This window comes from Raphanus sativus, chromosome 3, assembly GCF_000801105.2.
Source record: "Raphanus sativus cultivar WK10039 chromosome 3, ASM80110v3, whole genome shotgun sequence".
In the NCBI taxonomy this organism is placed as follows: domain Eukaryota; kingdom Viridiplantae; phylum Streptophyta; class Magnoliopsida; order Brassicales; family Brassicaceae; genus Raphanus; species Raphanus sativus.
The window spans coordinates 15,197,434-15,210,224 of record NC_079513.1 but is presented as its reverse complement, the minus strand read 5'-3'; the positions used below and the strand labels follow the sequence as shown (position 1 = coordinate 15,210,224).

The 12,791-nt window shown below is 39.5% G+C and overlaps 3 protein-coding genes across 3 annotated transcripts in view; 1 reads left to right on the top strand and 2 right to left on the bottom strand.

Moving 5' to 3' along the window:
- Positions 1-619, bottom strand: part of LOC130510011 (uncharacterized) — a 964-nt gene extending 345 nt beyond the window's left edge. Inside the window, exon 1 of the mRNA XM_057006344.1 lies at positions 64-619. Within this exon, the coding sequence (XP_056862324.1) occupies positions 64-619 (556 nt within the window). The remainder of the gene's footprint in view (positions 1-63) is intronic.
- Positions 620-4,169: 3,550 nt separating this feature from the next.
- Positions 4,170-6,396, top strand: LOC108847863 (mannose-1-phosphate guanylyltransferase 1). Its single transcript, XM_018621222.2, has 4 exons — positions 4,170-4,327; positions 4,739-4,881; positions 4,976-5,278; positions 5,614-6,396. Exons 2-4 carry the CDS (start codon positions 4,771-4,773, stop codon positions 6,283-6,285), a joined length of 1,086 nt encoding a protein of 361 aa, XP_018476724.1. The 5' UTR covers positions 4,170-4,327; positions 4,739-4,770; the 3' UTR covers positions 6,286-6,396.
- A 278-nt stretch (positions 6,397-6,674) lies between these two features.
- LOC108843963 (delta-1-pyrroline-5-carboxylate synthase A) lies at positions 6,675-10,847 on the bottom strand. Its single transcript, XM_018617127.2, has 17 exons — positions 10,699-10,847; positions 10,482-10,553; positions 10,257-10,360; positions 9,836-10,100; positions 9,472-9,749; positions 9,063-9,378; positions 8,901-8,978; positions 8,717-8,806; positions 8,546-8,632; positions 8,370-8,456; positions 8,179-8,275; positions 7,978-8,081; positions 7,824-7,899; positions 7,560-7,710; positions 7,386-7,454; positions 7,158-7,295; positions 6,675-7,068 (listed from the first exon to the last, which is right to left on the bottom strand). Exons 1-17 carry the CDS (start codon positions 10,756-10,758, stop codon positions 6,993-6,995), a joined length of 2,148 nt encoding a protein of 715 aa, XP_018472629.2. The 5' UTR covers positions 10,759-10,847; the 3' UTR covers positions 6,675-6,992.
- Between the last annotated feature and the right edge of the window lie 1,944 nt (positions 10,848-12,791).

Genomic DNA, 12,791 nt, shown 5'->3' with positions numbered 1-12,791 from the left:
GCCATCGAAGGCCATCCTCAAACAAAAGGGGCGGGATAACTCCAAGTCTAGAACAGAAGAAACTCCACACCTCCGAGCTGTAAGTGCAATCAAAGAACAGATGCTGCATGGTCTCGTCCGTAGTATTGCACAGAACGCAAGTTGCAGGAACCTGTAGTCCCCAGGCTCTCAGCCTGTCTCTCGTTCCAAGACGGTTCCGAGCAAGTACCCAAGTTATGAACGCGTGCTTAGGTATCCTCCCTTGAAACCATACTTGGCGATGCCAGAACACAGGTTCTCCTGCGGGGTGCAAAGCCTCCCAAGTATCAGCTGCAGAAAAGGAGGAAGAGGCGACACTATTACCGGGCTTCCACAAGTACATGTCATCCACCTCTGATGCAACGATTCCTGCTGCATCCGGGAGGCTCTCACGAACCATAGATATCAGTCTGTTCCTGCTCCTACTGCGACTCAACCACCACTCACCATCCCTTAACGCCTCAGCTACCACCGCGTCCTCATGAAGTCCGGTAGTACCTGGCCCCCTCGGTCCCGTAAGCTCAATCAAAGGACCTAAGGACGTCCAGTTATCATGCCAGAATCTAGCAGTGATACCACTTCCTACCTCACAAACCAGCATAGGTCGCGCTAGGTGTCTCAAATTGCACAAGTTCTTCCAAATCCAGCTATCAGTTCTAGTAGGCTGAATCTCCCAAAAAATTCTGTCACCAATCAAAAAAAAAAAAAAAAAAAAAGAAGTGGTCGTCTAGCCTTGATTTACGAACTGAAGATGTCTGTGCCATTCTGATATACCTGTCTGCCTCACTTAGCTGTGTCAGTTTCTCTTTATGAGAAAAGAGGGGTGATTTCGTCTTCTCTGATATTAAATGGTATGACAAAATCAGTTTATGTTCCATATAGGTACATCTCTAATTTGGACATTCGTTTGGGGTAAGTCCCTAAATCTCCCTACAATTTTACAGCTTATGTAACTTTCTCGCGAACAGTATTATTATGTGCTCTAATTTAAAGATGTTAAAATGTAGAAGATGAACAGAACTCAACTGATGAAACAAGATTCGTAAACATATATCCATCTACAGTATGCTTTCTATAAGTTACGTGATGGAGCAAGATGATTAATGAACCTACTACAGAGATATAAAAGTGATGAACATATTGATGATTTAAATAGAGAAAGCAGTTTCTTCTAAATACTTTATATGGATCACTATATATAATAACTAAATTAATAAGTCGTTTAAGAAAAATAACAGAGTTAACATACTAAGTGGAGCAAATAACTCCCCGAGTCTCTCCATCTTCTCTCTTCCTCTTCTTTGTTAAAAACAAAAATCCGGCACGTTCTGCTCCGGTGATCGGCGGTTGAGCGCGTGGTCACCGGAGGCCTCCTCCTCTTCTTCTCCTCTTTGATATTTGCTCCACTTCACTCTCCTTCCGTCTTGCTGTCGTCTTGCTTGTTTCTGTGGAAGATGCGCCGCCGCGGTTCCTTTAGATCTACTCCGGAGAGATCTGAATCCGAGGCTGGTGGTCATCGATCTGGAGTTTCGGCACGACGGTGAGGGTTGAGGGCAAGTGGAGTCGGCGTTTCAGGGTGGAAGCTTCGAAAAGATCCCGGTTTTACTTTGCGGTTCTGTCTAAGCTTTTGGTGATGGTGGCGTTGAGGATTTGGGTCAAGTTCTCTCCTCTGGTTTTGTGTTTGCTTGTGTATGCGAAGTTGAACTTCGTTGTGGAGTGGGGTTTTCCAGCTCTCCTCTTTTCTGTTGCTTGGTGTCTTGCAGCGGAAGGAGATTTGCTGTTGCTCAAGGGAGGCGGTGGAAGCTTTCTACCGGTTCGTACACATGAATATGGTGGCTGCGTGGTTACTGTGTTTCTGTGAGTCCTCGTCTGCAGTTCTTAAGCCGAGTTGAAGGCTTGTCGTCTATGGCTTTGTCTTCATCATCTTTGTTGGCTGCTCTTCATTTGTTTGGCCGTTCTCTTTCCCCGGGTAGTGGATGCTCTGCCTTTTGCGCTGAGGTTGGAGCTCTTCAGTCTCGCTTTGTTTTGGTGATCCGACTCTCCCTCGGTGTTACCGGACGAGGCGCAACAGAGACTGGGACAGGTTCTCTGTTCCCGGGGCAAGGCGTCGTCTTGAGGCGCTAATGGTGTCATTTGGCTCTTCGTTTCGACGGTGGAGACTTGCTTGGAGTGGGATTATCCCGATACCGGATTAGCTAATTGGTTGTTTCGGTAGATCGCATTCTTTCTCTTTTGCAGGGTCTGAAGTTCATTTCTCGGTGGTGCCTCCATTACAGCCCGTTCTCTTGCTAGGAAGGTGTGGCGTTCATCCGGCTTGTGCAGGTATTGTAGTGTTCAGTGGCTCGACTCTTCCCCCGATATACCGGTTTTGTGCTGAGGAATGGTCGGATAGGTTCTTCATTGCAGAAGAAACCGGTTTACAGTTACTCCGGTTGGAAGTCCAACTAGGACGATTGTACAGTCTCCTAGGCTCGGGAAGTACCGGCAATGTGGGTTAGCCTGCGTTAATTCCATCTTCACGAGCTAGGTTTCCTCTGGTAGAGAACGTTATCGGTTCCGTGTATACTTTGGTTTTTAGGTGGACCGCGCCGGTTAAGTTTGTGTAAGGGAAGCTTAATATGTCGGGTAGAAACGGGTTCTCTAATGCGTGATTGTAATCAATTCTGAATCCCGGTTCGGATATTATTAATTTAATAATATATATTAAAAAAAAAACATACTAACTTGTCGGTCGCACCGCTGTATTTATAAAATCGAAAGTATAAAGAAAGCTAAAGGTTTAGTCAAAAAAAGAAAGAAAGCTAAAGGTAACATGTCATGTCACGTGGGTAGAACGTAAACTAAATGAATATTCACATGAATTGCAAATTGTAAGATGAATACAAAACAAACAATAATTTGAAAGAAAAACAATAAGGGAGTTTTCGTCCAAAAAAAAAACAATAAGGGAGTGTGATACATGTGATGGATCAAATTAGGTATATTCTTTCAAGCTCTTCTTTAGTGTTCACAGCCTTTGCCACGCAGCTTATCTCTCATCCAAATGATTGGCCCGCATTACAGAGACATTTCACAACTAGAATATCGAAATGGAATTTGCATATTCTTAAAATCTAGTCTACCAAACCCTCAATATATTAACAAATCTAGTATATTCAGCTTAGTTTACTATATAATATGGGTTTTCTATCCATGTTTTGGTTGATTTGAGTTTTTTCTTTTTCTTTTGGTGTCGGAAAAGAGTAGAAGACAAAATATTTTGCGTCCAGAACCATAGTATATAGATTTATGTGGATGTTCATTATGTGAACGTCAGTTAAGTAGTCGCTTAACTATTCACGTAAACGTAGTCATTCTAAGTACTAAACTTTATTAGTAAGGTTATGATATGACACATACACTATGATCATGTTGAAAACGCTACAGTGTTCAGACATCATTTTTATATATTACTATGACGAAATGATATACATTTTTTGGTTAGAAAAACGACATGAAATACATCTTAACTGATAATGAACTTGTTTTACACCACAGACGCACACATCTATTTTGAAAAGTTAGTTTGTGGAATGAATAAACCGAGCTAGCAAAATAAAACCTTAGTTTCAATAGAAGAGTATACTTTTCATAAATATTTTAAAAAAAATTCAGATTGACAAAAAATATCTACAAAGAACTTCAGTGATCGATGTTCTCAAAAGGAAAAAAAAACTTCGGTGATGAAATGACATATATTATTTTTATTATACTCCCTACTTTCCAATAATGTTTCATCTTTTAAAATAAATATATAATACTAAAAAATTTTTTTGCTAAAAATACTAAAATACTTTTCTAATATTATAATTTGTAGAGAGTTAACTTTTATGCAGTAACTATTTTAATTAGTATAAATAAAGTAGATAAAATAATTTATTGAAAATCATTTTTTAGTAAAAATCTAAAAACATTTATATCTGTGGAACAAAACAGAATATTCTCATTGCATTTTGGGATATGAGTTTAGGGTAAAGCATCTACGCGACGTTGGACCTTTACTTCACCACCAAAAAAAAAAAAGTCAAAGGTAACATGTTTAATTTTCACAGTTTGTTTGTACTTTATTAGGGAAAATTAAATACGTAAAAACTCTTTTCGTTATCTTCACTGTATATGTGTATATAAATATAACAAATGGGTATCCCTTGATAAATGATTTGCCAACAAAACTCTTTTCCTTTCCTCATCATCACAGCTCAGCCTGACCCCCCAACTCTCTTGTTTCCGATCTCAGATCTCTCGATCCCGTGAGATCTCTTCTTCCAAGGTAATGCCTAAAGTCTCTTACTTTCATCTCGACGTGATGTTGCATGTCCTTTCTTTGAGTTTGATTTGAATTCTTGCGGATTCATTTATTTGGGTTTAAATCTTGAATATGATGGTGATCGATCTGGGTTTAAGCTGAGATTTTTTTGATTATGTTAGTGACGTGATTCAAACATTTTGACAGCTGTTGGGGTTTGTGTTGAATTGTCTGATCAAGCAACTGAATTTCAGGCAAAAGTTGTTAGCTTTGTCTGATTTTCAGTTTTTTGTTTTTGATCTATTGTGTTCGTGTGGATCTAAATGCACGTGTTCTGTGCTGTTTCACCTACTTGTGGTTTAAGACTTGATACACTCTCAGATCTTGTAGCTACAGACACCCACATTGTTTAAGATCTGACTTTGGCATTTACAGGAATAGAAAGAGTCTAGTTTGAGTCCTAGAAGATGAAGGCTCTCATTCTTGTTGGAGGGTTCGGGACTCGCTTGAGACCATTGACTCTCAGTTTCCCAAAGCCCCTTGTTGACTTTGCTAACAAACCCATGATCCTTCATCAGGTATAACTTAATGATCATCCTCCTAAACTAGGTTCTTCTACTTATCATTGTCTTTGGTCTTAGTTTTTTAACCGAAGCATGTGTTCTCTGTTAGATAGAGGCGCTCAAGGCAGTTGGAGTCGACGAAGTGGTTTTGGCCATCAATTACCAACCAGAGGTGATGCTTAACTTCTTGAAAGACTTTGAGGCAAAGCTCGAAATCAAAATCACTTGCTCACAAGAGACTGAGCCTATGGGTACGGCTGGTCCTCTGGCTCTAGCTAGAGACAAACTGGTTGATGGATCTGGAGAGCCCTTCTTTGTCCTCAACAGTGATGTGATCAGTGAGTACCCTCTCAAAGAGATGATTGAGTTTCACAAAGCTCACGGTGGTGAAGCCTCCATTATGGTGACAAAGGTGAGATCACATCAAACCTAATAATCTCCTAGGCACCTTCTTAATATTCATTTATGCAACTTAAATCGTTCTAAATTAGTCTAAATTTAACAATTATATTAGTGCAAATCCACAAATTTGTCTAGTTTATTTTTTGTATATGTTAATTTATTAAAATAATTTTATTAACTAAGTCCAAAAGCAAAAGTATTTAATGTAAAATTATAATATATAAAAAATAAATCAACAATTTGTTAATGTCTAGTCAATTTTCTTGAACATTGATCTCTTCTTGTTAAGTGATAAGTTTATATGTTTGTTAATCTAATGTGGATATGTGTATATTGGTTTGACAGGTTGATGAACCGTCCAAGTATGGAGTTGTTGTCATGGATGAAACTACAGGAAAAGTTGAGAAGTTTGTGGAGAAGCCAAAACTGTTTGTAGGCAACAAGATCAACGCTGGGATTTACCTTCTGAACCCATCTGTTCTCGACAAGATTGAGCTAAGACCAACATCGATCGAGAAAGAGACCTTCCCCAAGATTGCAGCAGCTCAAGGGCTCTACGCCATGGTGCTACCTGGATTCTGGATGGACATTGGACAACCCAAGGACTACATAACGGGCCTGAGACTCTACTTAGACTCTCTCAGGAAGAAGTCTCCAGCCAAGCTAACCACCGGTGCACACATTGTTGGGAACGTTCTGGTGGATGAAACCGCTAAGATTGGAGAAGGGTGTTTGATAGGACCAGACGTGGCCATTGGTCCGGGCTGCGTTGTTGAGTCAGGGGTGAGGCTTTCACGGTGCACGGTCATGCGTGGGGCAAGGATCAAGAAGCATGCGTGTGTCTCGAGCAGTATCGTAGGGTGGCACTCAACGGTTGGGCAGTGGGCTAGGATTGAGAACATGACGATCTTGGGGGAAGATGTTCATGTTGGGGATGAGATATACACCAATGGAGGGGTTGTTTTGCCACACAAGGAGATCAAATCCAACATCTTGAAGCCAGAGATAGTTATGTGATTATCTATGTGGGATCTTCTTTTTTGTTTTTTGTGTATTTTATCTCTCTCAAACTTTGTGCTTCTGTTATTCTTCTTTGGCTTTGAATAAAAGTATAAACAAAATGATGTATATCTTATCTTGTTTAGTCATTTGGTGTGTGTCTCTATTTTTTGTAACTTATCAAAACATTTCTCAATTGAATATTATTCTTTTTTTCCTTTTTTGAGTACTTAACTAGAGAGTGTAAGAGGGAACATGTTACAAGTTGTAGTAAGCATGCCATTGCCTGGTCTTTATGGAAACTGTTACCAAGAAGAGTGGACTCAGTCTTAAGTTTAGTTGCATGGCTTTTCCAGATGAGATTGCCATTGATACAAAGAACGAGACTCTTATGTTCACAATGCAGATTCAAACTCAAAAGATAAATTGATAAATCAGAAAGGTGTAGGGTAGGTATCCCTTACAACGAGTTTTTTTTTTCTTTTTGTTGGACAAAGAAGAACAAGCTAATAAAAAACATTCATCGTCTTACTTATGAGCAAACGGAAACTTATTTTTGGTGCAAACTCTAAGCCCTAAATCAAAACCACTTCACAAGGGAGGGTTTCGATAACAATAGTGATAGGATATGATATTGGCAGAGAGGAAACAAAAAGGTCATCCTCTCCTCTCCTCACTTCCAAGTCTCAACACAAACAGACACAAAGAGAAAAAGTCTTGGAAGTTTAGATGGGAATGTCTTGATGGGTGTAAGCAATCCCATTGTCTCCTTCCACAACTTGTCCTTTTCCCCGCATTATCCTGTTAACACACACCATAACCATTCTTTACTTACAAAACTAATTCATAAAGAACATTCACAGAAAGCGCCATGAAACTAAAAGTTATACCATCTTGTTGTAAGTAATCCTTCAACTCCGACTGGACCACGGGCATGGATCCTGCCTGTGCTTATTCCCACCTCAGCGCCAAGTCCAAATCTAAAACCATCAGAGAATCTTGTGCTTGCGTTGTGGAACACAGCAGCACTGTTCAATGACCGCATATCTTAAAAGTCAGTTACCAACATAATCAAAGTCTGAGATTGAGTAAGCAAAGTTCATGATTCAGTATTTTACCTGTCCACTTGGCGAAGGAATAGCTCTGCAACTTCAGGATCCTCTGTCACAATGCAGTCTGTGTGTGCACTGCTCTCAATAACATTACAAGACAAGATAAAGAGTGAACATTTCCAGCACAAGATACAAAAGATGATTACAAACGACAATGTCTGTTATGGTCTGAGTTTTTACCTCCCATGTCGGTGAATGTGATCAATAGCAGCATAAACGTCTTCAACAACTTCAACGGTGCAAGCCTTGGAACAGTACTCATGATTGAACGACCGTGCTTCTGGTATGTTCAGTATTGTACTTGCCTTTGGTCCACCATACAAAGTGACTCCTGTAGTTAAATATACCTCATAAGTATAATTGAAGGTATGTACATACATGTATGCTGCCAAATAAACAGTAACTAATAGCCACACAAATAAATTGGCCCATTTATGAACTTACCATTGTTCTGTAGAACAAATATAAGCTCATTGAGCACAGCATTCTGCTCTAGATCCTTATGCACAAGAAGCGTTTCCTGAAAAGACAGATAAGATTGTAATCCATAAGCTCACTGCATTACTGAAATCTCGAGGGAAGGTAGGAGCTCTCTTACCATCGCATTACAGGCTGCAGGATAATCCAACTTTGAATCAGAGACTATGCGCTTTGCCATATCCAGATTACATGCCTTGTCGACGTATACATGGCAGATTCCATCTGGAAGTAGACAATAAAGTCATCAACACTCCTCTAGCACAACCCTACTAAAGAATTATATGGAACAAAAAAAAAAGAAGCAAAGTTGAAACCGTACCTGCATGACCTAGCACAGGGATTTTTGTAGTACTTTTTATCTGGGAAACAAGCTTGTTGCTGCCTCTTGGGATCACAAGATCAATAACATCATCAAGCTGTAGCACAAAATGCAAATGGTATGGTGGGTGCTAGTTTTAACAAAAAGATAATAAAGAGTTGTTGCAGCTCCATGTTTGTAAATCTGTTTACCTTGAGCAAATCAGGAATCTCTTCCCTTGAAGTCACAAGTCCGATGAGTTTACCACCGACAGTCTCTGGAATTGCATCAGTGATCACCTAAACCAAATTATCATCCAATTAAGTGAATTAAAAGAGCTGGTAACTTTGCGGCAGCCTTATAAATGATAAAATCTGAGGCGCTGTACCTTGTGTAAGATAGCATTTGATCGCCGAGCCTCCTTTCCACCCTTCAGTAGAAGACCGTTTCCACTACGAATGGCAAGTGAAGCTATCTGTTTGGTTTGTGAGTAAAAGGAAAGCTTCAGCAACTTCACATTTCTAAGAAGAGAGAGAGGACATTTGACTCTTTAACATACCTGGACAAGTGCATCAGGTCGAGACTCAAAAACAATCAGGAGTACGCCTAATGGAGATGAGGTCTTCTCTAAAACAAGACCCTCTGCCACCTGTAAAAGCAATTATCACCAAGAACAATTAGCATAAACAACTAGTATACGTCAACAAGGAGGATCATATGATAACAATTATTCTCTTGAGTACCTCAGTTTTCTTTAAAACACGGCCTATTGGATCTTCCATATCGGCTAGCTTACGAACTGAAGCTGCAAGGCTCAAGATCTATCAAGCAAAAGCAAAAAGCCTTTAGATTACACAATAAGGTCATACAAAAAGCACAATACCCCACCAAGATTACTGGCTTACCTTGGCAGGTGTCATAACTAAGCGTGCCACCATTGACTCTTCAAGTCCAGCTTCTTGTGCAGCAGCTACATCTAATTCATTCTCAGCTCTGATTGTTTCCTCATTTGCTTCAAGAGCATCGGCGACATTATACAGAATCTGTTTCCTATCTGCTGAAGATAAGGCCTGAAGCTTTCTGGAACTCTCCCTCGCAGCAACTGCCATGTCACGAGCAGTGGAATCTGTGACCGGAGCCCATAAACGAGCATCTTGATGGAATAAGGTGCCAACACGGAGTCCTCTGAGGACTTTGTCTATGTTCTCAGTTGAAAACCCACTTCAAAAGCAAAAGAATAGTAAATCAACTTTGCATCCAACACAAAAAAAGTTTAGATTGTGCATCTATGAGTTTTACAAGGGGCCCACACACCTGGTTATGATGACAGGGATCCCAGCATAAGCTGCATTCACAGCAGCTTTGACTTTTGCAGTCATGCCTCCTCTCCCTAGCCTCGACTTGTCGCCAAATGTAATCTCATCTTGATGTTTCTCCTTGATGAACGTGTGGATCAGCTTAGAGTCAGGATCACTAGGAGGACCAGTGTAGAGTCCTTCGACATCACTCAGAAGAATCAGAAGATCAGCTTTCAGTTCCAGCGCCAGTAGAGCAGCTAAGCTGTCGTTATCCCAAAAGATACCAGAGGAATCCTGCATACATGTAGTAGCTCAACATTAGACTACGAGAATCAAACATCTTAGAGGGAGAGTCAAACAAAAAAGAGAGTGAAACAAACCTGATAAGGAGCTCTTCTGGTGCTAATAGCATCATTCTCGTTGAAAATCGGAATGACACTCAAATCAAGCATGGACTTGACAGTTTCACTGAGTTGCTTCCTGAAATCCTTGTCTCTGAAACTGCTGTCATTCACCAGAAGCTGAGCAGCAGTAACATCCAGCTGGTCGAACATAGTCTCATAATAAGCCATAAGACTGCTTTGTCCAACACCAGCACAAGCCTTTCCATCAAGTTCACTCTGAGGCTTCTGGAGATCCGCAAAACTGTAATACATAAAAAGAACCAAACTTTCACCACAAAAGAACAAAACTTTTCAAGCACATCTCACATAAGCCAAATGGTCTCATCACCCTTTTTTTTATTACTATTAAAAGGGAGAAAAATGGTTAAAAGTAGAAACTTTTTTTTGTAAACTAAACCTGCTATTGATCATCTGTCTGTAACGAAGCCTTTGGCGACCAAGGCCAACCGCACCAGATGTCACCAATATCACCTCAAATCCATCCGAGTTTAACTCAGCAAGCTGACAATTTTTTTTACATAAATTAAAAAAAAGGTGCAATTTACATTTTTTTATATATTTTCACATGTCTTTCGTGAAAACTTTTGGGTTAAAGTGAAAAAAACAATAAATAAAAAAAAACCTGTTCACAGAGAGCTCCTAAGCGGCCAAGAGCCAATCTTCCACCTTTCCCAGTTACAACAGCTGTTCCAACCTTTACGACCAAAAAAAAAAATACAAAAATAAAAATATTTACCAGAAATAAATGTTTTTGAATATTCTGATTCGTCTCTGAAGATCTGAAAAATGCAGATGTTTCTCCCACGAAACATGGATAGAGAGAAAGATGATGAGAATACCTTAACGACGATACGTTTAACGTCTTTGGCGAAAGCGCGTGAACGATCTGTCTCCTCCATCGTCTTCTCAGGAGCGAGTTAACTCGGTGGTTCGTCAGTGACCGCGTTTAAGGTCTGTTGCGGGAAGTGTGGAGGTTAAAGAGGAAGAGATGAAGGGGTTTTTATAATCACAACTGCACCCAGAGCGTCAGATCCTGCTCCCAAACCACGAGTCGCCACGTGTGTTGTAAGGGTATATTTGGAATGTTGAATCCTGTTTAATGAAGTGGCGCGTATTAATTGGGTGGTGTATGGTAAAAGATATTAGGGTGCGTCGTAGGTGATAGTTTGCTAGAACAACACAAAAAAAAAACAGAGTATTTTGATTTTCCATGTAAATCAGATATAATTGGGATAGATTTTTTTAAAGAATAATAATACCAAAACTTGTGTTAAACATATTAACAGTAGACGAAAAAGATTGATGTATCTTTAGTTTGTAGTGCAGTGATTATGCTAAGTATACACCGATTTCGATTTAGTGCAGTGATTATGATGTTTCTTGACTTTATTAAATCACCGTAGTTATTATTAGTTTCCAAGCTAATTCAAATTGGAAAAGGAGAACAAAACTTTTTTTTTTTTTTTTGATTAACCTAGACGTATCCCGAATTTATGGAAGAACCCAGACTAATCCCCAAGGGGAGGTGTAGCCTACGGATAGACCTTCTCTCCGGATATGCAAATGGGTTCTAAAGCATAGGCCCATAACCGTGTTGGTGTCCAGAAATCATGACTTAGTTCCTTCTAGCAGGGTTCGAACTCACAACCTAGGTGCAGGAAGGAGTCCATCTTTACCATTGGGCTATGATGTTCTGGACAGATCAAAACATTCTTAATTGGAAATTTTTGTTTCGGGACGGTAATGTAACATACAAAACGTTTCTTTCTCTAACCTATACAGAAATCTTAACGTACGTCCTTGGTATATTATAGTATGATGCTTAAAGGTTACAGTCTGTGCTTTGGTTGTGTGCTTTATGCATGTAAATATATCTTTATACTATGCTCAAAAATTATGTTACATTGATGCAAGTATATACATTACTGTATAGCGGATAATCCCCTATATATTAAAGGAGAAGCATTTTTAAAGTTTTCCTTAAACGGTTTTCACCAGAATGCATGAGAAGACTTCATTCCACGTGTCAGTCTGTGAGCGTTTAAAAAAAAACCGCAACATTTATTGCCTAACTTTCTTTTCTTTTTTGCTCCATTATTGTTTTTGTTATATAATTATGCTAATAATAAATTAGAGATCATCTTCGCCATTGCTTCTTCGTATTCAATTAGCTTCTTATGTTCGAACTCTTCAAATTTCATCGGAGAGTACTTGATGTTCACTACTTCGTATGTGATAGAACATCAATTTTCCTCGGGGATAAGCTTATAGCTTGGTATCACTCGGTTTAATCTCATAGACATTCTCCGTTTCTTCATCAGTCTCCTCCCCGAGTGCAAGTTGCTTTCATTATGGGAGAGACGAGGAGGATACGCGGTGGTGGTGGTGAGACGAGGAGGAGACGCGGAGAGAGATGGGAGAGATGTGAAAGACAAGTATATGAGATATGAGGGTGAGAGTGATGGAGAAGAGAGAATCTGAAGAGAGGAGAAGAGAAGAGAACAGGTCTGTCGTGGGAAGAGTGGGGAGAGAGAGAGAGAAATAAAGTTAAAAATTAAATAGGTAAATACTATTATTTTGTATTTGATGTTCACTACTTCGTATGTGATAGAACATCAATTTTCCTCGGGGATAAGCTTATAGCTTGGTATCACTCGGTTTAATCTCATAGACATTCTCCGTTTCTTCATCAGTCTCCTCCCCGAGTGCAAGTTGCTTTCATTATTTTCCTCCAAGTTCATCTTTATGAGCACATTATTCAAATCATTATGCTTCAATCACCCGTTGTATAGTTTGTCAAAGAGAGAGAAAAATAACTCTTTGTAAAGTTTCCTAACATACCAAAAGATAATACAACCCATTCAAATTCCTTTATAGTTTAAAATATCAAAGGAACTATAATACCACACTGCTAACGTACTTTTAAGACTCT